This window comes from Sminthopsis crassicaudata, chromosome X, assembly GCF_048593235.1.
Source record: "Sminthopsis crassicaudata isolate SCR6 chromosome X, ASM4859323v1, whole genome shotgun sequence".
Taxonomy (NCBI): Eukaryota; Metazoa; Chordata; class Mammalia; order Dasyuromorphia; family Dasyuridae; genus Sminthopsis; species Sminthopsis crassicaudata.
Window position 1 is genome coordinate 11,119,491 of NC_133623.1, and position 27,754 is coordinate 11,147,244.

Below are 27,754 nucleotides of genomic sequence, written 5' to 3' on the forward strand. Positions count from 1 at the left end.
ATGAAGGAAAGGTGGACTAGATGATCTCTAGATTTCATTTCAGCTTTAAGTCTATGATTATGTGAACTAGATTACAGTGTGTGTGTGTGTGTGTGTGTGTGTGTGTGTGTGTGTGTGTGTGTGTGTGTGTGTTTCTAATACTTTAGATACATGTTGATTGTTTGAAATGCCACCAATTGGGAAAGAGATTTTCTTGTTCTATTGATGCCTTTTGATTTTTACAGTCATGGTCATTTGGAGTATGGCACCCTTGCATAACAAAAATTAATAGTTAATATAACTATATTATATTAATTATTTATATAAAATAAATGTATAACATATCTATAATTGGTTATATATAAGTTAATTATCAACAATAAAATACATAAAATGAAATAAAAAATAGAAATATAAAACTAAAAATAAGTTTCCTGCATCTTCAAGGAAAGCAGAGAGGTGTACTTCATAAGAAGGGATTTATAGCTCATGGACACATCTGGCCTATTGCCTTTCTGTTCTTCCCTTCAGAAGTCTGGAGAGGTGACCTTTTGGGTAACCTGTGATGTAGGTGAAGTAGCTATATGTGATTGTCACAGCTCTGTGATGACTGAGGTTTCTTTAGAGAAAAAACTTGACCCCTGATATTTCAGAACCTTGCCATTGTCCCGGAGCATGATGGGCTTCTTTATACTTCCAGGAGGAGGAAGAGGAGGAGGAGGAGGAAGAAGACATCGATAGCCTGGTAGAGATTCATCGGCAGAAAACAGCAAGAAACAGTCTGCGTAGTGGCTCTTCCTTGGTGAGTCAGGTTGGTTTTCTAACTGCACTTTAGGGAGGAAGAGATCTCCTTCCTAGGACTGAGGAGAGTTCCGGGGAACCAACCCCGTTCTGTGAAGAAAAGGCTGATATATAAGCTTGCTGATACTTGGAGGTCACATTTTGTGAAGGGCGAGTTAAGAGAGCTTCCAAAGGAGGATGACCAGGTTGGTGAAGGGTCTCAGGCTCATGTAGGAAGAGAATTGGTTGGAGATAGTTGCCTGGAGAAGAGATGGCTTTGGGTCAGGAGGAGATAGGAAATGATAGCTGTGCTCAAGGATTAAAAGGCTATCTCATGAAAGAGGGATTAGCCATGTCTACTTGGCCCCAAGGGACAGAGCTAGAAACAAAACATGAAGGCTACAGAGAGGCAAAGTCAGGCTTGATACACAGCTGTCCAGAAGTGACACGATCTGCTTCAGACCACGGATTGGCCTTTTCCTCCTGGGAGGGCCTTAGGTAAAGGCTAAATGCCTACTTTTCAGGAGTCTGGTGAAGGGAGTTTCCTGTTCTAGTACAGATTGGATGTGATCCCTGAAGCCATTACTGTGGTATCTGGTATTACATACTTGGTTTAAAGCTAATTTCTGCCAAGGCACTTTCTAGTTTTCAACAATCACTTAATCAACAAGCCTACTTACTGTGTGCCTACTGTGTGCCAGATAAGCATTGTGCTAGGCACTGGGACTACAAGTATAAACAAATGACACAATTCCTACAGACAAGGAGCTTAATGTTCTAATGAGAGGAATAAAAACTCAGAAAATTCAAATCTTTCTCTTTTAAAATTTAAATTAACTTAAATTTATTTTAATCTTATATTAATTTTTATATTTTATGATGTTTTGTATTATTTAATTTTAATTTAGTTTAATTTTCAATGTTAATATTAAATTATTATTTAATATTAATTGCATTTTATTTATTTATTTAATATTATATTATTTAATAATTCATAAAGAAATAATAAATCAATTTTTCATTTTAATTTTAAATTCTCCATATAAAGAAGAACAAGGGGAGAGCACAGCATTTCTATTAGATACAATTTGGATTAAAAATAAAAAGAACATAATTCAACACATTAGTTCCAAAGCTGCCCTGTTTGTTTGTCTGGCCTTCTGAACTTCCTTCTATTCTCTTCCATAAATGCTTTCTTTCAGTGATGTATTTGTCTGGTTTTTGGATGAGCCATTTTTCAATCATATCTGACTCTCTGTGACCCCATTTGGGATTTTCTTGGCAATGATACTGGAATATTATTTGCCTTTTCTCCAGCTCATTTTGCAGATGAAGAAACTGAGGCAAACAGGGTTAAGTTACAAGTCCAAGGTCACACAGCTAGGAAGTGTCTAAGACCAGATTTGAATTCATGAAGTTGAGTCTTCCTGACTTCAGGCTTGGCTCTCTATTCACTGCACCACCCAGCTTCCCTATTCTATTTTTTAACCAGAACCAAATGATTTTAGTACTTACTATTGTGTCATATATTTTTAAAGTCTGGAAGACTTATTCATCCCTTCATTCCTACTTTTTTCTCTCCTTTGCCTTATGATGCTAGATCTTTTGTTTATCTGGTTCTATAATGTAAGCTTCTTATTAGTTTAGTCATATCATTTTTATTTTGGCAACCTTGAAAGAGTATTTTGTAATTTTATTTACCTAAGTCTTTCATGTCACTCTTAATTCTGAATAGGTTTATTAGCCTTTCTCTCCCCCCTCCACTTAATATATTTTATTTTTTCCAATTACATGTAAAGGTAATTTTTACCCTTCACTTTTATGAGATTTTGAGTTCCAATTTTTTTTTTTTTTTTTTTTTTTTGCCCATTTGCTTTTGAGAGGCAATGTGAGATATAGTTGATAGAATGCTGGTCTTGGAGTTAGGTTGAAATTCATCATCTGCTAGTCTTGTGATCCTGGGCAGCAAGTGCTTTGGTCATGGGATCAGCTGGCCTCCTTTTGGGGGCATACATCTTTTTAATCAAATCTCACGTGTTGCATTGGGAATATAGTTCTTTGCTCCCGATATGCTAAATTTTCTTTTTGCCTTTCGTGGGTCTTTCCCTTACTTTTTGTGTGCCTTACAAGTTTGAGTCCTTGAAGAAAGTAGTGTTTTACGATTCCCAGTTATAGAACTTTGCCAGAAGAACACTGAGGTTCAAAAGATGACCTTACAATTCCAATAGACGTGATAGAGAGTGCCATCCATAACCGGAGTGAGAACTATGGAGACTGAATGTGGATCAAAGCATAGTTTTTCCCACCTTTTTTGCTTATTTGTTTGCTTATTTTTTCTTTCTCATATTTTTTTTTTACCTTTTGATCTGATTTTTCTTGCCTAGCATGATGAATTTGGAAATTTGTTTACAAGAATTGCATTTATTTAACCTATATTGGGTTGCTTGAGTTGCTTGCTGTATTGGGGAAAGGGGAAGGGAAAGAGAAGGAGAAAAATTTGGAATTCAAGGTTTTACAAGGGTAAATGTAAAAAACTATCTTTGTGTGTATTTGGAAAAACAAAATACCATAAAAAAAATCAAAAGGATGGACTTAGGTCAAACATAGTAGAAACTCCCAGAGTTCAGACCCCTGTGGCCTGGCCTTTGGGTGCTGTGAGTTCACATGGAGTGTGCCAGCAATGACCAACTCTTTCTACGAGGTGAGAATGTACAATCTAGATAGCAGGCTGTGTCTGCTCGTGACTAACTCATGCAAGCACAGAGAGGCCCAGCAGCAAGAAGCCACCACTTTGGCTGTGGTGACTCAGGAACGAGAGTCCGGTTCCTGGCATGTAGCACAAACAGGAGTTGGAACTTCTTTCCTTCTTTCTGTGCCACCTCCCTCCCTTCTGCAGTCAAAGTGAAGGTAAGTAATGAAATGCATCAAAGCCTACCAGGGAAAGGAAAGCCATGGATAGTGGCTCATGTCATGTACTCCATAGTCTCTACATAAAAGATGCCTTCCATATGTTGAATGGACCCCTCCTCAACCCCCCACTTTATGAGGATCTCTCAGGAGGACAAGAGGTGTACAGGATGGCCAGACATGGAGAATTATTTGGTTCAAATTGGAATTTTACCATTTTCTCTCTGTGGACCTCACTTTCTTCATCTTTCAAAGAAGGGAATTAGATATTATGGCCTCTGAGGTCTCTTTCCTCTAAAAATCTGGGATTCTCTAAAAAACAAAGTCCCTAGGTCATCTATAGAGTGCCTCATTGGCTTTTTCAAATGTTTTGAAGCGATCAAAAGAAATGCTTGATTTTAGGGAGAATATAGTGAAACTCAAGATGTAATTTTTTCCCCCATGCAAGTTTGACAACTTTCCCTCCTCCGATGATTTTTTTCCTGTGACCTTCAGGTCAAGAACTCATTTCAGAGAGAGCTGCCTATAGCATACATAACACACCGTTCTTTGGGCTTGATTCAGAGGGCTAATGACGAGATTGACTGCCAAGCTCTCTGGATAGTTCCTGTCGGGTTTGGTCTAGAAGAGCCTGTAGGAGGGCATTGAGGCTCCCCAGACAGGAACTCCATGGCATATTTGGGCTTTATTCTCTCCAGAACACACTTGGCAGCATGGTGAGCATCTACAGTGAGGCTGGTGAAGTCAGTAACATCTTGATAACGGGGGAGATTGCCGTCTCCTTGAAGTATGAGCAATCCTCCCAGACCCTGCTGGTCCGTGTGAAGGAGTGCCGCCAGCTGGCATTTGCCGATGACATCAAGAAGCGCTCAAACCCGTGAGTGCTGCCCAAACCTGACACTGAGAAGGCAGACAGGGTACCTAGGCCTAGGGAGGGCTGAGGAGGGCCAGCTCAACAATGCTCAGGGGTAAAGGGTCAGCTGTGCTAGTAAGGGGACATTTTATGTTTGGAACATTTGTACGTTGGGGGGGCGGAGTGGAGAACAGGATGTTATAGGGGTTTGGAGGAGACCCTCTGAAGCAATTGGCATTTGCAATGTTCTCCAGGTATGTGAAGACTTATCTCCTGCCTGATAAATCCCGACAAGGGAAGCGTAAAACCAGTGTCAAACAAGGCACTATCAACCCAGTGTTTGATGAGGTTTTCCAAGTGAGTACCCTCTCCCCTTGGGCTATATGGCAAGTCAGGCTCTTTTCTGTGGCATCTTACTTGTAGCCAATAGGTCACCCCTATGCCTACACGGACACTGAGGGAGGCCATATACCTGCCCAGATCTTTGCCTCAGAGGGAGGAAAAAACACCTTCCAGATGCTTGGGGCTGTTGGGAAGTAGTGACTTTCACTTGATTGGTCACTTGGGGGAATGGGCTCCTCACCATCACTCTTCAAGGTCCAGAGGCCTGCTTCCCAACTCAGAGAGAAAGAATCAATTCTGTTCTGGATTTTCCCTTGAGGATGTGGTAGCTTTGTGATTGGGGGAGGGGTGGGCCTTGGCATAAAGGAACTGAAATGGTGGGCATGCACTTGTAATTAGTAACCCAGGTCTGGGCGGAAAGGAGAGGCCATTCATTGCCTTTTTGGATTGGCCAGGACTGAGGCTCCCCTGGGGCGACCAGTTCTAGAATCCTTGCCCTATGGGGGCAGGGCTCCATATTTTGCCTCCCTTGATCCTTGACATCTATGCTGTTTTCCACAGTATGAGATCCCCAAATCCCTACTGTCTCAGAGGATTTTACAGTTCTCTGTCTGGCACCATGGCCGCTTGGGCCGCAACACTTTCCTGGGAGAGGCTGAGGTCAACATGAACTCCTGGAAACTTGACAAGCCTTTTGATCAGTGGCTCCCCTTGCATGGAAAGGTATGGCTTCTTCCCACTCTCAATAGCAGCTTTGCTTTTTGAGATGAAAATTTTCTTGAAACCTTTTCTTTCTATATCATATCTCATATTCATAAACTCTTCCCACCTGCCATCTATCCCTCCATCCCTTGGAACCAAGAGAAATGCAAAACCAGCGGCTTACAGCAGCCTTATTTGGAGTGGACACATCCTTCGCCCACAGCTTCTCTCCCCACCCATCACACACCTCTCCACTCCAGGGTGCAGAGAGGCGCCCTTGCTCATGGTTTCTTCAGGGCCAGGCCTGAGTATTCTAATTTCATGGCACAAAGGTTCATCATGTCCTCCTTATCTGCATTGTTGAAGTCACATATGGAACCACTGTGGTCATCTTTCCATTTCATGTTCCTTTTCCCACTGCCTTCCTTTTGTATCAGTTCATACTGGGCTTCTCTTTTCCTTCTTTCTGTATCAGTTAATACTGGGCTTCTCTTTTTCTTCCTTCTGTATCAGTTCATATGGGGCTTTTCTTTCCCTTCCTTTTGTATCACTTCATACTGGACTTCTCTTTTCCTTCCTTCTGTATCAGTTCATACTGGGCTTCTCTTTCCCTTCCTTCTATATATGTTCATACAAGGCTTCTCTTTCCCTTCCTTTTATATCTAGTTCATACTGGGCTTCTCTTTTCCTTCCTTCTGTATCAGTTCATACTGGCCTTCTCTTTCCCTTTCTTCTGTATCAGTTCATACTGGGCTTCTCTTTCCCTTTCTTCTGTATCAGTTCATACTGGGCTTCTCTTTTCCTTCCTTCTGTATCAGTTCATACTGGCCTTCTCTTTCCTTTCCTTCTGTATCAGTTCATACTGGCCTTCTCTTTTCCTTCTTTCTGTATCAGTTCATACTGGGCTTCTCTTTTCCTTCTTTCTGTATAAGTTTATATGGCCTTCTCTTTCCTTTCCTTCTGTATCAGTTCATATGGGACTTTTCTTTTCCTTCCTTCTGTATCAGTTCATACTGGGCTTCTCTTTCCTTTCCTTCTGTATCTAGTTCATACTGGGCTTCTCTTTTCCTTCTTTCTGTATCAGTTAATACTGGGCTTCTCTTTTCCTTCCTTCTGTATCACTTCATATGGAACTTTTCTTTCCCTTCTTTCTGTATATGTTCATATGGGGCTTCTCTTTCCCTTCCTTCTGTATCAGTTCATATGGGGTTTCTCATTATTCTCTGATTTCCTTGGATTGGTCATTTCTTGCCACATATATATCATGACATTCGGGCCCACAATCCATTCAGCTCTTCCCCAAGCAGTAGTTGTCCACTTGTTTTTCAGCTGTGTGAAAAGAAACTCAATAAACACTGCTTGTATCTCAAATCACTTAGGTCTCCTTTAGGAACTTCCCCGGGGGGGGGGGGGGGGAGGGCAACTTGGAGGGCAACTTGTTGTTCATTATTTTAAATGCAGTTGGCATGGTTCTACTGCCCCCTTCCGGTGTCTAGATGTACTTGTGTCTCTTAAGGCATGGAATTGGGCTTTGAAAAGACTTAGAATTTGGCTTAAAATATTTGGTAGCAAAGACCTTGTTCCTAGTGACAATTTTTTTCTTGGGTTTATATGATACAAATTGGGTTTTCTGTTACTCTATAATGGCAGACATTATTTAAGAAGGAAAGAAGGGAGGGAGGGAAGAAGGAAGAGAAGGAAAGAAAAAGGAAGGAATTAATTTTTTGGCTCAGATCCATGATGCCCTCTGCTTAGCCATATTGGCTGTAATTTAGTCTTTTTTTTTTCAATTTTTTAACATTTTAATTGAAAGTTTTAAGTTTCAAATTCTAAACCTCCTCCCCAAGGTAAGCAATCACATATAGGTTACACATGTGAGAATATGTAAAAATTTCTGAATTAATCATTTTGTACAAAGAAAGACTTAAAAGAAACATGAAAGAAAAAATGAAAAATAGAATGCATCACTTTGTAATATTCTTCCTTTGGAGACAGATAGTATGCTTCCTCACTAGTCCTTTGGGATTGTTTTGGATCATAATATTGCTGAGAATGGCCAAAGTCACTCACAGTTCTCCATCAAACAATATTGCTGTTAAAATGTACAGTGTTCTCCCAATTCTTTTCACTTCCCTCTGCATCAGTTCATATATTTCTTTCCAGGTTTATCTGAAATCATCTTTCTCAACACTTATAGCACAGTGGGGGCAGCTAGGTGGCGCAGTGGATAGAGCACCAGCCTTGAATTCAGGAGGACCCGAGTTCAAATCTGGTCTCAGACACTTAACACTTCCTAGCTGTGTGATCCTGGGCAAGTCACTTAACCCCAGCCTCAAAAAAAAAAAATAAATAAATAAAATAAAATAAAATAAAATAAAATAAAAATACTTATAGCACAGTAACATGCCGTTACAATCATATTCCACAGCTCGTCTATCCATTTCCCGATTGATGGACATCTCTTGAATTTCTGTTTCTTAACCATTACAAAAAGAGCTGCTGTAAATATTTTTGGTACAAATAGATCCTTTTCCCTTCTCTTGGATGTATTTGGGATATGGATCTAATAGTAGTATTACTGGGTATACACAGTTTGATTGCCCTTTGGGCATAGTTCCAGACTGCTCCCCAGAATGGTTGGATTAGTTCACAACTTTATCAACAATACATTAGTGTTTAGATATGTGTATATAAATTGGATTTAACATATAATTTCACATATTTAACATGTATTGGACTACCTGACAGCTAGGGGAGGGGGTGGGGGAAGGAGGGGAAAAGTTGGAACAAAAGGTTTTGCAATTGTCAATGCTCAAAAATTACCCATGTATATATCTTGTAAATAAAAAAGATATATAAGATAACCAATACATTAGTGTCCCAGTTTTCCCACATCTCCAATACTCAACATTTTCCTTTTTTTTTTTTTTTTTTTTGTCATCTTAGCCAATCTGATGGGTGTGAAGCGGTACCTCAGAGTTGTTTTAATTTGCATTTCTCTAATCAATAGTGATTTAGAATTTTTTTTTCCTATGACTATGGAGAGCTTTGATTTCTTTGTCTAAAACTGCCCTTTCATATACTTTGGCCATTTATCAGTTGGGGAGTGACTTACATTTTTACAAATTTGTCTCAGTTCTCTCTATATTTGAAAAATGAGGTCTTTACTATAGATACTTGTTGCAAAAATTTCCCCCCAGTTTTCTGCTTTTTTGGTTGCATTGGTTTTCTTTGCATAAAACCTTTTTTATTTTATATAATCAAAATGATCTATTTTGCATTTTGTATTGCTCTCTCTCTATTTTTTTCATCTTAAAGTAACTTAGGGTCTTAAGAGAGCTATCTCAGGCTCAGAGAGCTTGTATGACTTGTTCAGAGACACACAGCCAGTATATTTCAAAGGCAGGACTTGAACCCAGATTTTCCTTTCTCCAAGATTATAGTATATCATGATGCTCCTTAATTTAATTATAAGAATATAAGTATCTAACTGATTGATGATGCTTTGGAAATCCAACTCTGGATTTATGACTACATTGATTTTATCCAAAGAAGCTTTGCCAAGTTTACCGTGAACTGAGTTTTTTTTGGTCAGCTTTTGCCAATGTGATGGATGTGGGCTGGAGCTTCAGAGATGCTTTAATTTACATTTGTTTAATTATTAGTGATTTGTAATAATGTTTCACATGGTTATAAATAGCTTGGATTTTTTTCCCTTGAGGTTTACCTGTTCAAATCCTTTGATCACTTATCAATTGGGGAATGCTTTTATTCTTATAAAGTTTGAATTGATTTCTTATATTCTTCATGGAAATGAAACCTTTAAGAGAGAAACTTGATGAAATTCTCCCTGCGCTCCTTCCCACCTCCCCTCCAATCTGGGCCCAGGTAGCTATTTCCACTCCATTCTTAGATGTACTGGATTTGTTTACGGAAAATCTTTTTAATTTTATGTTATCAAAATTGTTGATTTTTTTTCTTATGTGATCCTCTTTAACCCTTGATTGGTTGTGAACTCTATTCTCTATAAATTTTTTTGGGGGGATAATTTTTCCCCTTGCCCCTCTATCTAGGCCTTTTGTTCATTTGGAGCTTATCTTGGTATATGGTATTAAATGTATCCCTCATTTCTGCCAAATTGCCTCCTAGTTTTTCCAGCAATTTTTGTTAAACTGAACTTTTATCCTAGTAGCTAGCGTCTTTGTGTTTAATCAAATTTGGCTGCTAGAATTGTTTGCTTTTGTATGTTTTATAACTAATCTGTTCCATGGATTTAACTCTCTTTTATTTATTTCTTTATTTTTATTAAAGTTTTTTATTTTTCAAAACACATGCATGGACAATTCTTCAACATTAGCCCTTGCAAAAACCTGTGTTCCAATTTCCACCTCCCTTCCCCCATGCCCTTCCCTAGATGGCAAGTAGTCCAATATTTGTTAAACATGGTAGAAATACATATTAAATCCAATATATGAATACATATTTATACAATTATGTTAAGTACTGATTTAGCACTTAGTAAGAACCTAATATCTCATTATCTCATTAGCACTTAATAAGAACCTAACTGCACAAGAAAAAAAGAGAAGCAAAATAAAATGCAAGCAAACAACAACAAAAAGAGTGAAAATGCTGTGTTGTGAACCACACTCATTTCCTATAGTTTTCTCTCTGGGTGTAGCTGATTTTCTTCGTTACTGAATAATTGGGACTGGTTTGAATCACCTCACAGTTGAAAAGAGCCAAGTCCATCAGAATTGATCATCGTATAGTCTTATTGTTGCCATGTACGATGATCTCCTGATTCTACTCACTTCCCTCAGCATCAGTTTGTGTAAGTCTCTCCAGACCTCTCTGAAATCATCCTGCTGGCCATTTCTTACAGAACAATAATATTCCATCACATTCGTATCCCATCACTTATTCAGCCATTCTCCAGCTGATGGGCAGCCACTCAGTTTCCAGTTTCTAGCCACTGTAAAAAGGGCTGCACAAACATTTTTGCACATGTAGGTCCCTTTCCCTCTTTTAAGATCTTTTTGGGATATAAGAGATCTTATAGATCAAAGGGTAGGCAGTTTGATAACTTTTTGAGCATAGTTCCAAATTGCTCTCCAGAATGGCTGGATCAGTTCACAACTGATTGTGTAAAGATCGAATCCTGTTTGGGATGCTCCAGATAGTGCCTTGATAAGAGAAAGAAACTATTACATTTAAAATAGTATGTTAATAAAACAAAACAAATATATCCTTACCAATGTCCACATTGTGCATATCAGCTGGGATTCTTTTACTATAACCGTTTTGCATTGTGATATTTAATCATAACATTAACCTTAGTAGAAAGTTATTGATTTGAGGTGAGAATGAGCTCTCTTAAAAATGAATTGCCGTGTATTGTCTTCTGGAGGTTGGGAAAGCTGCGGACATGATTTGATGTCTTAGGCCATGGAGTTCAGCTATAATGCTATCGGAATTTTGCCAGTTTGCTCCTTGCACAAGTCTTCAGTGTGCATCCTTGGTCACTTGAAGGAATCCTGTTTTCTCTTTCATATTAATTATTGTTTCAGACCTAGCTATTTGAAGTGCTTTGGGGTATTTACATCCACGATATTTTCTTTTTTTTTTTTTTTTTAATTTATTTTTATTTTATTTTATAATTATAACATTTTTTGACAGTACATATGCATGGGTAATTTTTTACAACATTATCCCTTGCACTTACTTCTATTCAGATTTTTTCCCTTCCTCCCCCAAACCCCTCCCCCAGATGGCAAGCAGTCTTATATATGTTAAATATATTACAGTATAATTTAGATACAATATATGTGTGTAGAACCGAATTTTTTGTTGCACAGGAAGAATTGGATTCAGAAGGTAAAAATAACAGTTTACATTCATTTCCCATTGTTCCTTTTCTGGATGTAGCTTGTTCTTTCCATCATTAATCAATTGGAATTGGATTAGCTCTTCTCTATGTTGAAGAAATCCACTTCCATCAGCATACATCCTCGTACAGTATCATTGTTGAAGTGTATAATGATCTTCTGGTTCTGCTCGTTTCACTCAGCATCAGTTGATGTAAGTCTCTCCAAGCCTCTCTATATTTCTCCTGTTGGTCATTTCTTATAGAACAATAATATTCCATAACATTCATATACCATAGTTTACCCAACCATTCTCCAATTGATGGACATCCATTCATCTTCCAGCTTCTAGCCACTATGAAAAGGGCTGCCACAAACATTTTGGCACATACAGGACCCTTTCCCTTCTCTAGTAGTTCCTTGGGGTATAAGCCCAGTAGTAGTATGGCTGGGTCAAAGGGTATGCACATTTTGATAACTTTTTGGGCATAATTCCAGATTGCTCTCCAGAATGGTTGGATTCTTTCACAACTCCACCAACAATGCATCAGTGTCCCAGTTTTCCCACAGCCCCTCCAACATTCATCGTTATTTGTTCCTGTCATCTTAGCCAATCTGACAGGTGTGTAATGATACCTCAGAGTTGTCTTAATTTGCATTTCTCTGATCAATAGTGATTTGGAACACTCTTTCATATGAGTGGAAATAGTTTTAATTTCATCATCTGAAAATTGTCTGTTCATATCCTTTGACCATTTATCAATTGGAGAATGGCTTGATTTCTTATAGATTAAAGTCAATTCTCTGTATATTTTGGAGATGAGGCCTTTATCAGAACCTTTAACTGTAAAAATTTTTTCCCAATTTGTTACTTCCCTTCTAATCTTATTTGCATTAGTTTTGTTTGTGCAGAAACTTTTTAATTTGGTGTAATCAAAATGTTCTATTTTGTGATCAATAATGGTCTCTAGTTCTCCCTTGGACACAAACTCCTTCCTCCTCCACAAGTCTGAGAGGTAAACCATCCCATGTTCCTCCAATTTATTTATGATTTCGTTCTTTATGCCTAAATCTTGGACCCATTTTGATCTAATCTTAGTATGTGGTGTTAAATGTGGGTCCATGCCTCATCCACGATATTTTCAAAGTCTGTTGTAGGCCCACTGATCACACCTATCTACTGCACAAGCGTCATTTCACTATCTTTAGGTCTCTAGCTAACCATACCATTGACTACTCTTTGGCTTTCTTCAGGGTCTTCTAATAATTAAAAATTATGCAGAACCTTCCTAGGGAGACGATTAGATTCTCCTACTGCCTTGATGATGTATACCTAGATGGTGTGCTGATAAGTGATTATCTAAAGGTCTTTTAATATTCTTCTTCCCCTTGGAAACAGGGACTATTTGGCTTGTCTTTATATTCCCGGCTTCTCATCCGGGATCTGGAATAGAGCTGCTACTTAACAAATACGTTTGTTGCAATGAGTTGGCTACTGTTCCCCAGTAGATAAATAGTCAAAGGATACAAATGGGAAATTATCAAAGGAAGAAATATAAAGTCTGAGCACCTATATTAAAACATATTCCAAATCACTAATAATTAGAGAGATCAAGCTAAAGCAATTCTGGAATTCTAGCTCATGTCTGCCACATGGGCAGAGATGCCATATGAGGGAAATGATAAATATTAGAGGGACTTTGGAAAGAAAGGCACGTGAATGTCATGTTAGGAGAGATGCTGATTGGTCTAGTCAAGCTGAAATTGGGCTATCCCATGTCCCTGAACTGTGGCCCAGAGACACCTCTATTAGACCTCTACTCCAATGAGATCAAAGAAAGAAGAACATTCATATATACAGAAATCTTTATAGCAGCTCACTTTGTGCAGCAAAGACCTGGAAATTAAATAGACATCATCCACTGGGGAATGGTGAATAAATTACAGTATATTGAATGTCTTGGACACCAGCTGTGTAATCTTTGGAAGTCGTTTAATCTCTTTCAGCCTCGGTTTCCTCATGAGTGGAGTACCTATAACACAAGACTGTTGTGAGGATCAGTACCTAAAACACTTGGCAAACCTTTAAAACGCCTCATGATTCCTTGTAGTTACGATGACAATGCAAATGGATCATAAGAAATGATGGAAGGAAGGATGGTTTCAGAGAGACCATTGAGCAGACTTGTATTTTGAAAGGCTTAATGAGGCAGTGTCCAACCTTGAGTCCTGAGAATCAGTGACAGAGCAAGCTAGCCACCTCCTGACAGTGAGGTGATAGCGTCCAAATGCAGAATAAGCTTTATGTTTTTTGAACATTGCCAATTGGAAATTTGTCCTGTGGGGATATAGGGTGTATGTCTCAAATGTTTTGTTTTTCTTCTTTTTTTTCCATAGGGGTGGGAGAAGTGGTGAGAGGGAGAAGGGAACTATAGACTGGCTGCCAAAAAAGGGAGGAAAGGTAGGAAAGAAAAGAGAACCATTGAGTTACTTTAAAATACACAGAAGAGGACCCAAGGACTACCAGAAGAAATCACAAATAGGATAGTTTTGAAAGTTGAATTGCGACTCGTAGTTTCATGTATGAGCCTCTTTTTTTGTTCTCACGTATAGGTGAAAATGACCATTTTTTTTTTTTGCTCTTAGTGATATTCAGAACACAGAAACAAAAAGGAAATGAATTGGCAGCTAATCCTGTACCATCCAAGAGACACTGTCCCTTTGCCTCTTGAAGTCTCATAGGAAGGAGAGCTGACAGAGAGCTCCTGATGAAGTTTTCTCTCTAGCTATGACCCTAGCCCCAAATTGAGTAGAAATGGGAAACAAATTTGGCTTTGTTTGTTTTGTTTTGGTTTGGTTTTTTTGGTGACTATTGATGGCTGGAGAGACACAGACTTCTAGCCAAGATGAAAATGACCGAAGGGTTTTTATTAAGTCTTTTCTGGTTTTTTAACAATCACCTTTCTTTTGGACTCCAAAGAGCTTTTTAAACAAGTAGCTTGTGTGAAAATCAACTCCTCGGGTGCCAACAGAAGCCTCAGCTTTTGAGGGCTTAGATTTTGGCCCTCTCTGCTTGAGGAAATTGGAGCATGGAGCAGGTGCCTTGGATCATATGGCCACAAATTCAGAGCTAAAAGCATTCTTAGAAGTCATCTAATCCACCTTTCTTTTTTCATGGATGAGGAAACTGAGACCCGGGGGGGGGGGAGAGGAAGGGATTTGGCCAAGAAGGTCACATGGGTAACAAGTAATAGAGCTGGTATACAATCTCCAGTTGTCCGATTTCCTTTCCACTGCACCATGCCGTCTCCCTTAATGAATGTTGGTTGGATTAAACCAAATTGAACTGTTCAGAATCTGGCATATGGCAGCATGGATGGTGGGCAAAGTGGAAGGGCCCTTGGTTGCTATGACTGCTTTCTCTAAAGAACATTTGTGACTGTCACCTAAAGCAGGTTGTGGATTATGAAGGATGTTGAAGGATGTTCCCATACTGCGACAAGCAGCTCCCAGCTGCACTGAGGCACCATCTGCTGAGTCCTGAGTGACTTAGGGGGCTTCCTTGCATTTCAGATCAGTGCTGAGACCCTGGCTAGCATCCTGCCACAGAAGGGCGAGTTGGTAGTTTCACTGAAGTACATCCCGGCCTCCAAACTGCTTGCTGCTGGAGACCACAAAAAAGGTAAGTGTCCTTTGAAGCCATTGTTCTCAGTTCGGGCCGGAACACCGAGTTCCTTGCTTGAGGTCTGCCTAGCCTCTTGGAAGGGAGGTTCAGGGGAGAGATGGTCCTGGTACAGGGGAAGAACTAGACCTCCCAGGAGACACTAGGCTGACAAGTGTTGGAGCATTTTGGTCCAAAGCAGACTCCAGGCCTTATCTGCCTCGGTACCCCCTCCCCGTTGCCTCTGGTGGATTTTCCTGGATCTCCTTCCTAGCAGGGAGTCCTTGTCCTGCCTATGAAAATGCCCATTGCTCTAAACCAAATTTGATTTTGGTTCAGTTGTAGCCATTGTGACCACTGCTGGCTGCTAGAGAGCGTGCTCACTGTGGCTAGCCTTCTTTCTAGGCAAAGGTGGAAATGGAGGAGAGCTCCAGGTGTGGATCAAAGAAGCCAAGAATCTGACTGCTGCCAAATCTGGAGGCACCTCAGACAGCTTTGTCAAAGGGTGAGTCTTCAGGCAAATTTGCCCTGACTAGGGGCAGGTTGAGAAGGTTGAGAGAAGGCATTCCCTGAAATTCCATTTGCTCCTTGCCCATGAGCCCCTGCGTGGCTTTCCCTGGCCTTTATCTGGGGAAATGGAGGCGGGATTTCATTGAAACAAGCTCCTCTCTTGAAACTGTGTCCAGCTTGGATTTGGGCCACAGGATCCTTACAGAGTGGAATCGGACAGTTGATAATCAACATTGTCATCATTGTTATTTTGGGATCCACCAGAAGGGGGTGCCACTTTTCAGGCTGGACCAGCAGACAGGAGGACCTTGGCTTAGTCAGTATGGCCAGCTTGGAGATAGTGACCATTTCCCCCTCTCACTCCCCTTCTCATCATTCAGATACCTCCTTCCCATGAGGAACAAGGCCAGCAAACGCAAAACTCCAGTGGTGAAGAAGAGTTTGAACCCCCACTACAATCACACCTTTGTTTACTATGGAGTGAAGCCCGAGGACCTGCAGCATGTGTGCCTGGAGCTGACCGTGTGGGACCGGGAGCCCTTGGCCAGCAATGATTTCCTGGGAGGGATCAGGCTGGGTGTGGGTACTGGTAAGCTCACTGTGCCCCCTACCTCCACCCCCCAACCTTTTGCACTTTCTGAAGACTGACATCCATATATGGGATGACTTTAGAGACTCTTCCTTCCTCAGCTTGGGTTCCTGCTCTCTCTCTTTCCTATAATTTTCCCCCCCAAAGGTCAAAGGGTCAGGAGAGGCTTATGGGAAGGGTAAGCTGAATCCCTGCTATACTTGAGCACTAATAACTGTGCTTCCCAGCTTCTTCCCATCTGGCCCCAGAATCCTCAGCTTAGAGCAGGGGGGAATTCTTTCCCTTGAGCCAAGCTGACCCTCGTAGGAGAGCTGCAGTTGTGGCATAAAGTGTCTGTGGCCCATCTTGTTTGCTTTGGTTTACTTTTTTTGCCTACTTGCACTGAAGTGGGGGATTCCTTGTCATAGAAATTGTCCATTGAGGCAGGTTGGCAGTTGATCTATAGTCATAGAGTCCAGCGCATTGGGACACTGTGATTTGTCCATGGCCACATGGTTAGTGTGTGGCAGAGGCAGGGCATGGATCTCGCTTTTCTCCACCCTGTGTCTGGGCATCTGGAACGACAGCCTCTGAGCTAGTTAGCCTCCCATTTTGCAGTGGGAATCAGAGTCCTGATGTCAGTTTGACAGTCCCTTTCTCCTGAGCTGAAAGCACAGATGCGCTCTCTTTGCCTACTCCAGGTAATTGTCCCTATTGGTCTCTCATAGTAAGAGGGTCTCTCTCTCTCCGGGTCCCCCCGGGGTGGGGCTGGAGGTGGGACCTCACATTGGCCGGTCTCTCTTCTCAGGCATCAGCAATGGGGAGATGGTTGAGTGGATGGATTCTGCTGGTGAAGAAGTGAGTCTGTGGCAGAAGATGCGTCAGTACCCGGGCTCCTGGGCAGAAGGGACCCTGCCGCTGCGTCCCACCATGGCCAGGCAGAAGCTGGGATCCTGAGCTGTGGCTGGTCCTGGAGCTGCAGGACCATCAGGCGGGCTGAGCTATGGGAAACGGGGCTGGTATTCATACTGCCTCGCTCCCTATGCAGATGCACACTCGTGCATGTGTGTGTGTGTATGTGTGTTCCTGTGCACGTGTGTATACAGCTGTGCTCTCTGCATAGCTCGCCGTCCTGCAGCGAAGGGGGATCGTTGTTGCCTCCGAAAGCAAGCCCAGTGCTATGGGTTTATTCTGGTCAGTGTTTGTGCTTGTGTTTAGTCTGACCTCGTCTGTTTTTCTCCCTGCAGATTCCATCCTGACCCATTCATTTGGGCTAAGGGTTAAATGTAGCGTTTGAGAGCTCAAAACCAAATTTTCAGCCTCTCCCTGCTCCCAGAGTTCATGGCCTGTTGGGCCTTTGCTTTGCCCCTGTTTCTGTGGGTTCTGAGGTGCTTGGATCTCTTTCTCAAGGATGATGGGGGAGGTAAAGGTGGAAGGAGTGAGCCCAAAGGCATCAAGCTCATCTCTTTGGGAAATGGGGGGGGACAAAGGGACCCCCTCCCCAGTCCACACTAAGGCTGCTGGGCCTCTCTGTATTTTCAGCTCTTCTAGTCAGACAGGAGGGCTATTTTTGAGGGGGGGGCACTCATTGCTTTTCTTCCCTTTAAAGATGTTCCCTTGAATTTGATACCTGCCCAGCCTCTCAAACTCTAGTCGAGTGTCCAGTTTCCCCTCTGGGTATCTCAGAAGCCTTCATCAATGGTGGTCCAATTCTCTCCTTAGCACGTAAGGCCCTGCTGGGGACCTGGGCTGTAAGTTTTCTTCAGAGACCCCAGGATCAAGAAGTTAGCCATCTTAAGCAGGGAGAGATGGCATGGGCTGAATGAGTGCTATCTGGGTGAACTGCTTAAAGGTGGAGGGGTCCCCCAGCCTGGGGCTCAGGGAAGGTTTTGTGAATGAGTTAGCACCCAAGTTGGGTCTCCAGGGAAAGTTGAGCCTCCCACCCACACGGCGGAGAGGCAGAAGCCGGGAGTGTCATTGGGGCATGGAGGATGGTAGAAGATATGGAGATAGCCAGAGATGGGACAAGCTGGGGGGCCTTGTGCGCCTCACCACCCCGAGTGACTCTGGGTTTTGAAGCTGGCCTTTTAGGATCCAGAGCCTGTAAGCTGGTTGTCTTGAACATAGCCAGCATATTTTGTTCTCCTAAATAGAAGCTTAATCAGTGCCCCAGAGTTTTGTGACTCAGGACCACGTCCCCCCTCCACATATACAAACACACACTCACACACGTGTACACACACGTACACACACAAGCACGCACGCATGTTCATTCTGAGCTTTCATGCAAACGTAGCAGGTAGAAGAGAGCCCCTGGTGCCTCCACTGACCAGCAGTGGACACGGTGATTCTTAAAGTGAGCCTAGGCCTTGCATTTACCTGGAACCCTAATCCTAGAGTGTTCTGGAAGGGAGCCTGGGTATGGGTTCGGTGACTGGAAATTAATTCTCCAGTGCTTACTCAGCCTGCTTTGTGCTGACAAGATTTTATCCCCCCCACCCCTAAGCTCCCTGCCCATTACCAATGCACTTGCCTATCTAAAGTTGTATGTAGGAGCTACTCTGGAGAGGAAAGCCGCTTTGTTTGGAGTGAGCTCCATCAGCTGCTCTTGCCTGTGCCTGCTGTGGGGAGGAATCAGATGGAGGTCGCATCTGGCTTTGTGGGTTTGATTTCCTAGAATAAGGGGGAGAGCCCTGGCTAGAATGTGTTGTGTTGCTGTTTGCTACCTTAAAATGTTTTCTTGTTTCAATAAAGCTTTCTTACTTGCCTGTTCTTTGTCTTCATTAGTTCTTGTGATCCCGACTGGGTGCTTTGACACCCCTGTTGTCTCTAGGCTGCTGGGTGGGGACTGCGTGCCCTCCTGAGCCCTTTATGAAACAGCAGCCCCCTTAACGCCGCTCTGCTGTGTTTCAGTAAATCACAGAGTCTGGGGCCTGGAGGGGACTCTATGCTGAAGCCCCCAAGTAAGAATCCTCTCTTTGCCTTACCTGACCAACACTGATCCCCATCATCATGAAGCGAGTATCTCCACCCTTCCCTAAACAGAGCCACTGCCTCCCCTCTCTCCTGAGTAGTGTGCTGTGTCTGTCACTGTTCTTGGCAGGACGGCCAGGGCTTAAGGGGAAGGTTAGTGAGGGTCTGCTATGTCTGAGGATCGTGCCATTCTGCGGATCATTCTACCCTGAGCTCTCTAGGAGATGTGGCCTGGTTCTTTCCCTTCCACCCTGCCGGTTCACGAGGCTCTCTCCACTTGGAGAGAGCCAGCACACACCCTCGCACCCAAACAAAGTCGCCGTGGTTGGGGGATGGGGAACGACACGATTTGATAACATGCAATGGAAAGGATGAGTCAATTCGAACATCTTAAAAGACTCTTTAATATACAAAGTCAAACAAGCCAAAGGTTTCCAATACGATCCAGTCAATTTCTTTACTTAGACATCTGTGTATGACATAAATTGGTATCGAGTGTGCATGAAGATAGGGCTAGGGTTATGACATGGTTCTAGGCCTGGCTCCATGTTGTCATCTCAGAGAGCCAGCCAGGAGGAGCAAAAAGCACTGGGGTCAGGAGACCTACGTTTAAATTCTAGCTCCCCAATTTGGTCATATTGTAGGTGTGGACAAATCACTTAAAGGCTTGGTACCTCCTTTTCCACTCGGGTCAAATTGGGATTCTGCGTTTCCCACTCAGTAGGTTTGTAGGACGAAAGCACTGAGAACCTTAAAGCCAATGGTCCCGTGTGAAGTAGCTGATGACAATAATGATATCTTTGGAAAGAGAGCTGCTTTGGACCCCGTGGCTTCCCACCAGAGAATACCGGGAATTGTTTAATGCATTTGGGTGGCGTTTCTTTTGAGAGAGAATCTGATCACCTCTCAGCCAAACTGAGGCGACCATCTGGGGGTAACAACCACTGCCTGCAAGCGGGCCCTACTGTTCTGTAACAAATACCTTTTCCTCCTCAGGGAAGAGTAAGGCTTGGGCCTGTGAATCATGATGAGGGAACCACCCCTGGAAAGTGGCTTTGATTAACCGGCTACTGGGTGGGACTTGGCCCTAAGTTTCTCAGTCTTGTTACGCTATCTAGCTTCTGAGATTTAAGACATGCTGGCTGGCTTCAGTCTGCCAAGTGAAACAGAGCTCTGCTATGGGCAAAGGCGTTGCTCTTGCTCGCTGTTTGACCCTGACCTTCAAAACTGGAAGGTCCAGTCTTGCTGGATGTTTTCCATGTGCAGCTCTCTTGCACTTTGCATCCTGAGGCAGAACCTGCCCGCTTCTCACTGAGCTGGTGCTTCTGCTCTGACCTTTTAAGCTTTCCCCAAAGCCTATCCCTTTGTCCCAATCCACCCAGTAGCCACGTAGCTTGGCTGAGATTTCTTTTTTAGCTTTGTTGGGTCTTCAAATAAGGTTTCTCCTAAAACTCTTGTGGAAGTAGTACTTTCTGCTTTCTTGGCTTAGGGCAAGGAGCTGGTTGCTTCCCTGCCCGTTAGGCAAAGACCAGAGTTTGACTCTTCCCCACCTCATCTGTATGCTTTTTGGGTCTAGTCATACTCCAGGGCCCTGCTTTGAGTAATAAATATCCTAAGAGAAGAATCACGTTTAACTTCCCCCTGCTTCCTAAGGCCACCTCGGGACACGGATCTGCATGGAAAGCCAGGCTTTCTCAGCTTTGTCTGACAAGCAGGGTCTCGGCTTGGCCGACAAATTCCCTTCGGGTGCCCCTTCGAATCAAACAAGGGCACTGAAGGCGAAGGCTCCTGGTGGGTAATAATATTGGGCTTTGAGCCGGGAGAACGATTAGGTAAAGGGTCTGAGCGACAATAGGGAAGGAACACCCCACCCAGCTTCAGTGACCGGAGCTGAAGTCGAATCAATGGCAGTACATACGAGGGGGAGGGAGAAAGGTCTTGATTCCCCCACCCCTCCATCATTTCTGCTTCTCACAGCCTGACTGTATGGTTCTTAGCCCCGACCCACACTGGGGATCTGATCTAACTTGAAAAAGTGAAACTATGTCTGAGTAGAACAGTTACAGGGGCCCTTGGTGGGAGCAGCAGGAAGAGAAGCTGAAGCTTGCTGAATATCAACTGTGGGGGGTGGGAGGAGAAGAGGGGGTGCTGCCAGAAGCCAGGGAGACTAGCTCCACCACTGATCAGCAAGCCGCAGGGAGAGATTGGGACAGTGAGATGAACTGAGAGGATACTGATATTTTTAGGATAAGGCAAAGAGAGAAGCACTGGAAAGGAAAACTCAAGGACTGGCAAATCAGTGCTGTACACGCCCTCCCCTCCCTTGCCCTCCCCTTCCCTCCCCTTCCCTCCCTCCCTCCCTCCCCTCCCCTTGCCCTCCCTCCCCTCCCCTCCCCTCCCCTGCTTTGCCCTCCCCTTCCCTTTCCTCCCCTCCCTTTCCCTCCCTCCCCTCCCCTAGACCATTTGAAGGGAAGATTTTGCTGATGGTGTTGCCTTCGGTTGTAGTATCTGGGAAAGGGAACCATTTAAAACACACATTCTGTTGGTGAATGAACATAGGGATTGATGAACTTCTGAGAGCCTGGAGGTTGAGGGGAGGGGTGGCAGAGGAAAGAAGACTGCCCCTAGCCATTGCCAAGGGATCCGATTTTCTTTTGGAATCCCCTAATTCCTTGTGCTCCATCGCTGCCCCCAAAGCTTGCCAGTGCTGGACCTGATGGATCTAAGTGACTCCACCCCCCCCCATCCCTGCACACCTCCCTGGGGGTGCTGCATGGTTTTTCCATGTGTCAGTGACTAGCCCCCTGCCCTATTCTTAGGACATCTTTTAAAATGGCCCCTATCTCACCCCAAGAGAACAAGCTTCCTATCTATTTTGGGGGGTCTAGAGTTCTCGAATCAGAGTGCCTCATACACAACCTGTCCCCTAGCATTTATTCACATACATCTCGCTGCTTCCGGCGATGCTCTAGCTCCTGGTTGCTCAGAAGGTAGTCATCGATAAAAGTGAAGATTTCCTCGGGTGTAACAGGCTCCATGTAACGTTCTCGATCCAGACCCAGCTTATCAATTAGCACCATGTTGAAGTAGGATCTGGTGAGGTGCTGAAATTGCCTGGAAGAAAAAAAAAAAAAAAAAAAAAAAGGGAGTACAGAATGTGAGTAGACCTAGGCCTCTGGCAGCCAGGTGCCTTCAGCATCCTTCCATCTTCATCCCACTACTCTAAAGCAACAGGCCTTCCTGTCTCAAGGACCAGGACATTAATCCACTGGATGGCATCTCTTTCTAATCCAACAAGTGTTCATGAATCCCTTACTCCAGAGAAGGCAGGCTGTGAGATCTGTGCTCACAAAATAGAAAATCATTTCTATTTGGATGCAAAGTGCCACTGCCTCATCCCGACCAAGGGAGGCCTAAAGAAGCCCTCAGATTAATAATCATACTCCTTCCTCCATGTCCCAAATGCAAACCCTTAGCCAGACACCAGCGCTGTCCAGAAACAAACCCAAAACAAAAATCCTTTTTTTTTTTTTTTAACCACAGAATCAGCCATTTGATTTCTTTGGTGCTACAAAATCCCACTGTGTCAACTCCCTCTTCCCTGACACAGGTTTTGTAATTTCATTTTAATCCAGTGCCAGAGTTGCCTGGGAGGAGGAGGGGGGTGGGGGTGGGGGTGGGGCGGGGCTGCTCAGAAGGCATGACCTCAATCTGAGCAATTGGGAAGATGACATTTTCTAGAGCTCCCTAGCCTCATTTTCCACTTGGGGAGACTGAGGCTCAAGCAGCCTAAGTGCCGTGCTCAGAGGCAGAATTCGAACCCAGACTGGATTCCCCACTCTAGGTCCAAATGCTCTCTCCTGCAGACCCTCCTTCCCTTAGGAGAAATGAAAGGAAAAACGTTTGAAAGCATATTACCTGGCGCAGGCTGTCCCTTTCAAAGTAGATTCTTTTTACAAAAACCCATCCATAAATAAACGTGTCAACCTTTCTAGGGGAGTCGGCACGCTCAGTGAGGACCCCGAATTCGGGCATATGGCAGGTAAGGCAGCTGGCTGGGACGCCCAAGCCAATAGGGTGGCTGGAAAAGTCTTTGGTAAACAATGCGGAGAACACAATGCAACTTGAAGCGGGACTTGCTTGAAAACAGGAACTGTCCAGTAAAGAGGGGATGATGGAAGATGGAGAATGGCAGGTGAAAAAGGGGGCCCCGAGAGGAGGCGAGGAGGTGTTGGTCCCCGCAGCCGAAGCCAGGGGGCGGGGGGGCCTGGCGACGGCGGCCGCTGGGCGGGGGGGCCTGATGACGGCGGCCGCGGGGCGGGGGGAGCTGGCGACGGCGGCCGCGGGGCGGGGGAGCCTGGCGACGGCGGCCGCGGGGCGGGGGGGCCTGGCGACGGCGGCCGCGGGGCGGGGGGGGCCTGGTGACGGCGGCCGCCGGGCGGGGGGAGCTGGCGGCGGCGACCAGGGGGCGGGGGGCGCTGGCGGCGGAGGGGGGGCGGGCGGCCCGGGAGGCAGCATCAGGTCCATGATGGCTGCTGGGGCCGGGGCCCGCCGGCTGCCCCGGGCCCCCTCTTTGCTCCTGAGGCGGCCTCAGGGCTGGGGCGGGTCCCCGGGCAGGGGGTCCTTGGGCATGCTCTCCCGAATGCGCCTCCGCAGGCAGGCGATCTCTTTCTCCAGCCGGATGATGCGCCTCTTGGCCTCGGCAGGGCTGCGGAAGGCGTAGCTGTGGTCCTGAAGGACCTGCTGCCAGCCCACCACTGGCGCGCTCTCCGCCGGAGGAGGCCGGGGAGGGGGGCGGGCCGGAGGAGGAGGGGAGGGCCCGGTGGGCTCCGGGGACTCCGGCTCGGCCTCGATCTCGATCACGTCGTCGATCTCCAATTCGATGTGGGCCTCTTCCTCCTCCTCCTCCTCCTCCTCCTCGTCGTCGTCGTCGTCTTCCTCCTCCTCCTCCTCTTCCTCCTCCTCCTCCTCGCCATTCTCCTGGCCCCCTCCGTCTTCCTCTCCCCCCTCCCTCTCCCTCTCCCCCTCCTCCTCTTCCTCGTGGTCTTCGTCCTCGTCTTCTTGGGCCCCGGCGGCTGCGGAGGCCTCCGGCTCTAACTGGGGTTCGTCGTCGTCCACCTCGGCCTCGGGTTGCTGCTGAAGCGGTTCGGGCTCTTGCTGCTCGGCCGCCGTGCCGCGGCCTCTGCCCTCCGTCCGGGCCGGCCCCTTGAGACGCGCGCGGCCGAGATCGAAGAGGGTGGGCACGGCGTCGGCCCGGAGGCGGCGCGTCTGGCCTGTCAGGTCGAAGCAGGAGGCCTCGAAGTGGCGGGAGCACAGGAAGGCGTGCTTGCCCGGCACGAAGTTGTCCCGCCGCAGGAGGCGGACCCACTCGCGGCGCCGTTTGGGCTCCTGCGGGAAGCGGTGAAAGCTGATGTTGACGTGCTTGTTGTAGATGGCCGGGCAGCCGGCCGCAGCGCAGTTGGTAGGCATCCCCCCGCTCGCTCGCGGCCGGCGTCGCCGCCTCCCCTCCGGCTGTCAGTCAGGCGAGCCTCGAGCGCCCTGGGGCACGCGGGCAGCCGGGGGCGGGGCGAGGGCCGGGGCGGGCCCCCCTGAGGGGGAAGGGGAGTCGGTGGCGCCGGGGGAAGCAGGGGGCGCCGGGCGAATGCGCCGAGCCTGAGGGAAGGTGGGTCGGAGAGGAGGGAGCGAGCCGGGGCCGCCGAGGGGGGACTGTGGCGGAGGGGGCGGGGCGGGACCGGGGCCGCGCTCGGCGGCTGTGACGTCACCCGGCTGCTATGTCGGCGAAGGCAGGCCTTGGCCCTTGCGCCAAGATGGTGGCCTCCTCCGCACGCGCTCCCGGGCTGGTGGGAGGAGCCGCCCGGTCGCCTCCGGCCTCGGGGTTCTGGGCTGCTCGGCTGGCGCGCGCCCGCGGGAATCTCTCAAGGCTGAGGGGACGTGGCTACGGGTCGAGAGGGGAGGGCGTCAGGGTCGTCCGTGGGGGTGACCAAAAGCTGGGGGTGGGGTGGGCCTCCTCCGCCGCCGCCCGGGTCGCGGTCGCCGCCGCCGCCGCCGCCGCCGCTGCCGCCGCCGCCGCCGCCGCCGCCGCCGCCGCCCGGGCCTTCCGGAAGTCGCTGGGCCGGGGCCTTTCCGCGGCTCGCTGCCTGATGTGCGGGCAGCTTCTGTGGTAGAGCGCCGGAGGCCGGCCTGCTCCTGCAGCCCCCTCCCGTCGCCTAAGCGTCCGCGGCGCTGCTGTGACGAGAGACGGGGTGGGGGTGGGGGTGGGGGGAGAATCGGGCTACGTAGGCAGGGGCACTCTGCAGGGGACGCAGACGGGCAAGGAGGCCTTGCCCGTGTCTAGTGCCCCGGATGCTCCCGCCCACTCTGTACCCCTCCCACACGCGAAGTTATGTACGAATCACTTGGAAGCATTGAGGAATGAACTGGAGGTCCCTAGCACGGATAATAAGCTTCGAAGGCAGTATTTGAACCCAAGTCTTCCTGAACCCAAGTCTTCCTGATAGGGAATCCAAGCACTTCCCCCCCCCCCCCCCCCTGCTAAACCACACTGGCCCCTCTAAAAGGGCTGAGTGAGGAGAGAATTGTTTTCAAGCACCTAGGACAGCTCCAAGGCTTGGAGGCCAAAGGGAGGAGTTCAGGGAACCGCACCTCAGGTGCAAGAGCAGTCAGATAAGAGTAGGCTGGGTGGGAGGGAACGAGTAATGGGTGCAAGATCAGTCATAAAAATAGGCTGGGTGTAAAGGAGCTAGGGATGCTCAGCTAAGGACATTCCATTTTGTTCTGGGGACCATGAGGAACCCTAGAAGCTCCTCAGATAGGGGACTGATGTGGTTAGTTAGGGCCTCTACTGTGATAGTAGCTGTGTGAATGGAGAAGGGGACAGCTCTGAGAGAAGTGGAAGGAAAATTGCCACATCTGTCAGTTGTTGGGATATGGAGGGGTGAGGGAGAAAGGAAAGTTGAGGAACTCTCTGAAGTGAAGCTGTGGGAAGCTGTGGTTCTGTCCTTTCCTTCCCTGTTAGCCAGGCCAACCCGTATTATCACCACCAAGCTACCCTCAATCCCTTCAAAGGCCCTCCTATCCTGGGTCACTTGAGCCTTCTTCAGTGATGGGAGGGCCATTGTCTGTGGAGCAGCTAGAAGACCCAGTGGATAGAACACTAGACCTGGAATCAGTAGGATCTGAATTCAAATCCAACCACAGATACTCTCTAGCAGTGTGACCCCTAGCAAGGTGCTTGGCCTTTATCTGCTTCAGTCTCCTCATCTGTTAAAATGGAGGCAATACTAAGACCTACCTCTCAGAGTTGTTGTGGGGATAAAATGAGATAATTTGTAGAGTGCTTTGCAAGACTTAAAACACTATACAAATGCTAGCTATTTTTAAAAATTATTATTTCCCACTTTCTACCTCAATTGGCTTTGGTTTTTCTGCCCCATTAAGAATAGATCCTTGGGGACAAGATCCTTAATCCAGAGATTTTTAGGGTAGCCAGTAATCTCCTTGAAGTCAGTGTCATGATAAGGATACTGTTAAGAGGAAGAGATCCTGTCTTCACCTCCTGCCTCTCTCAGAGGATTATGGGTGTCACTGAGCCTTCAGTGGCTGATATATGATAGATATAGCAAAACACTTGAGTCCCTGAGCCAGTAGGATTGGGGCTCAACCCCTGGTCTTGCAAAGTGTGTAAAGGGAATATCTCCCACAATCCCTATTCTCACCAGTCTCACCTGTGTCTTTCCCAGCCTCCCCAACCCGTACCTGAGCTCCTCTATGATGCCCGCTGACAACTGCTGCTCTCGGATGCGTCCCACCTCCTGAGGAGGCTGCCCCACAAGTTCGATGATGGTCACGTGTCGAAGATCCAGCCCGCAGGTGGATTGCTAGAAAGGAGACAGGTAAGATGAAAAGTGTCTGCGACTGCCCCCAAACAAGAAGCTCCTTTGGGGGCTGGCCTGCTGGGGAACATTCCTTTAGCTCAGCCTCTTCCCCACCTCCCCAACCAGGGTGGTTCAGGTGAAGGAGGCCATCATTCTCTGCCAAAGACTACCCCTTACAATTGTAGCTGAGTCTTTTGGCCCTCCCTGTGCTATCCTTTCCCCACACAGCATACACACTGTTCACTGACACACAAAAACCAGCCGCCAAGTGGGAGAGTCTCATAGGGAACAGGTAAAATACAGTTACTGGTCTCCTTCAATTTAATGCTCTGGCTCTTAGACTAGGAGAGGCTGGACTTAGGTACGGGAAGATCAGAGTTTAAATCTTGCCTCAGTCATCTGCAGCCAGGTGGCTCAGGGGATAGAGCTCTGGCCCTGGAATCAGGAAAACTTGAGTTCCAGTCCCCGTCAATTTCTTGTCATGTGCACCTGAATGAGTCACCTGTCTGCCTCAGTTTCCTAACATATAAAACAGGTATAAAAATAGCACATACCTCTCCGGGTTATAGTGAGGATAAAATGAAATGATATTTGAAAGGCTCATTGCAGTGTCGTTGTGGTTCTTATTATTTTGTCACGCTGGTCAAGTCATTTAAACAGTCTGAACCTTAATTTCCCCATGTGTAAAATGGGCATCATAATAGATCCCATCTGGCAAAGCTATTGTAAGGCTCAAAT

At 46.2% G+C, this 27,754-nt stretch overlaps 4 protein-coding genes across 8 annotated transcripts in view; 2 read left to right on the forward strand and 2 right to left on the reverse strand.

Moving 5' to 3' along the window:
- SYTL4 (synaptotagmin like 4) overlaps positions 1 to 18,940 on the forward strand; it is a 48,928-nt gene extending 29,988 nt beyond the window's left edge. For 4 of the 5 annotated variants that reach the window (XM_074278469.1, XM_074278471.1, XM_074278472.1 and 1 more), the window contains 8 exons: positions 680 to 790; positions 4,365 to 4,543; positions 4,774 to 4,876; positions 5,423 to 5,584; positions 15,004 to 15,112; positions 15,497 to 15,596; positions 15,982 to 16,190; positions 16,978 to 18,940. In XM_074278469.1, the coding sequence (XP_074134570.1) occupies positions 680 to 790; positions 4,365 to 4,543; positions 4,774 to 4,876; positions 5,423 to 5,584; positions 15,004 to 15,112; positions 15,497 to 15,596; positions 15,982 to 16,190; positions 16,978 to 17,126 (1,122 nt within the window). In that variant the 3' untranslated portion in view covers positions 17,127 to 18,940. The remainder of the gene's footprint in view (positions 1 to 679; positions 791 to 4,364; positions 4,544 to 4,773; positions 4,877 to 5,422; positions 5,585 to 15,003; positions 15,113 to 15,496; positions 15,597 to 15,981; positions 16,191 to 16,977) is intronic. The other variant, XM_074278470.1, reaches the window with a different exon arrangement.
- A 2,642-nt stretch (positions 18,941 to 21,582) lies between these two features.
- Positions 21,583 to 27,754, reverse strand: part of SRPX2 (sushi repeat containing protein X-linked 2) — a 35,975-nt gene continuing 29,803 nt past the window's right edge. The window contains exons 10-11 of the mRNA XM_074277596.1: positions 26,898 to 27,019; positions 21,583 to 22,256 (exon numbers count right to left, since the gene is read on the reverse strand). Of these exons, the coding sequence (XP_074133697.1) occupies positions 22,076 to 22,256; positions 26,898 to 27,019 (303 nt within the window). The 3' untranslated portion in view covers positions 21,583 to 22,075. The remainder of the gene's footprint in view (positions 22,257 to 26,897; positions 27,020 to 27,754) is intronic.
- Positions 23,539 to 25,387, reverse strand: LOC141548591 (uncharacterized). Its single transcript, XM_074277601.1, has one exon. The coding sequence runs from the start codon at positions 24,609 to 24,611 to the stop codon at positions 23,733 to 23,735; it is 879 nt and encodes a 292-aa protein (XP_074133702.1). The 5' UTR covers positions 24,612 to 25,387; the 3' UTR covers positions 23,539 to 23,732.
- TSPAN6 (tetraspanin 6) overlaps positions 26,898 to 27,754 on the forward strand; it is an 88,324-nt gene continuing 87,467 nt past the window's right edge. Inside the window, exon 1 of the mRNA XM_074277597.1 lies at positions 26,898 to 27,034. The gene's annotated coding sequence lies outside the window, so the exon portion shown is untranslated. The remainder of the gene's footprint in view (positions 27,035 to 27,754) is intronic.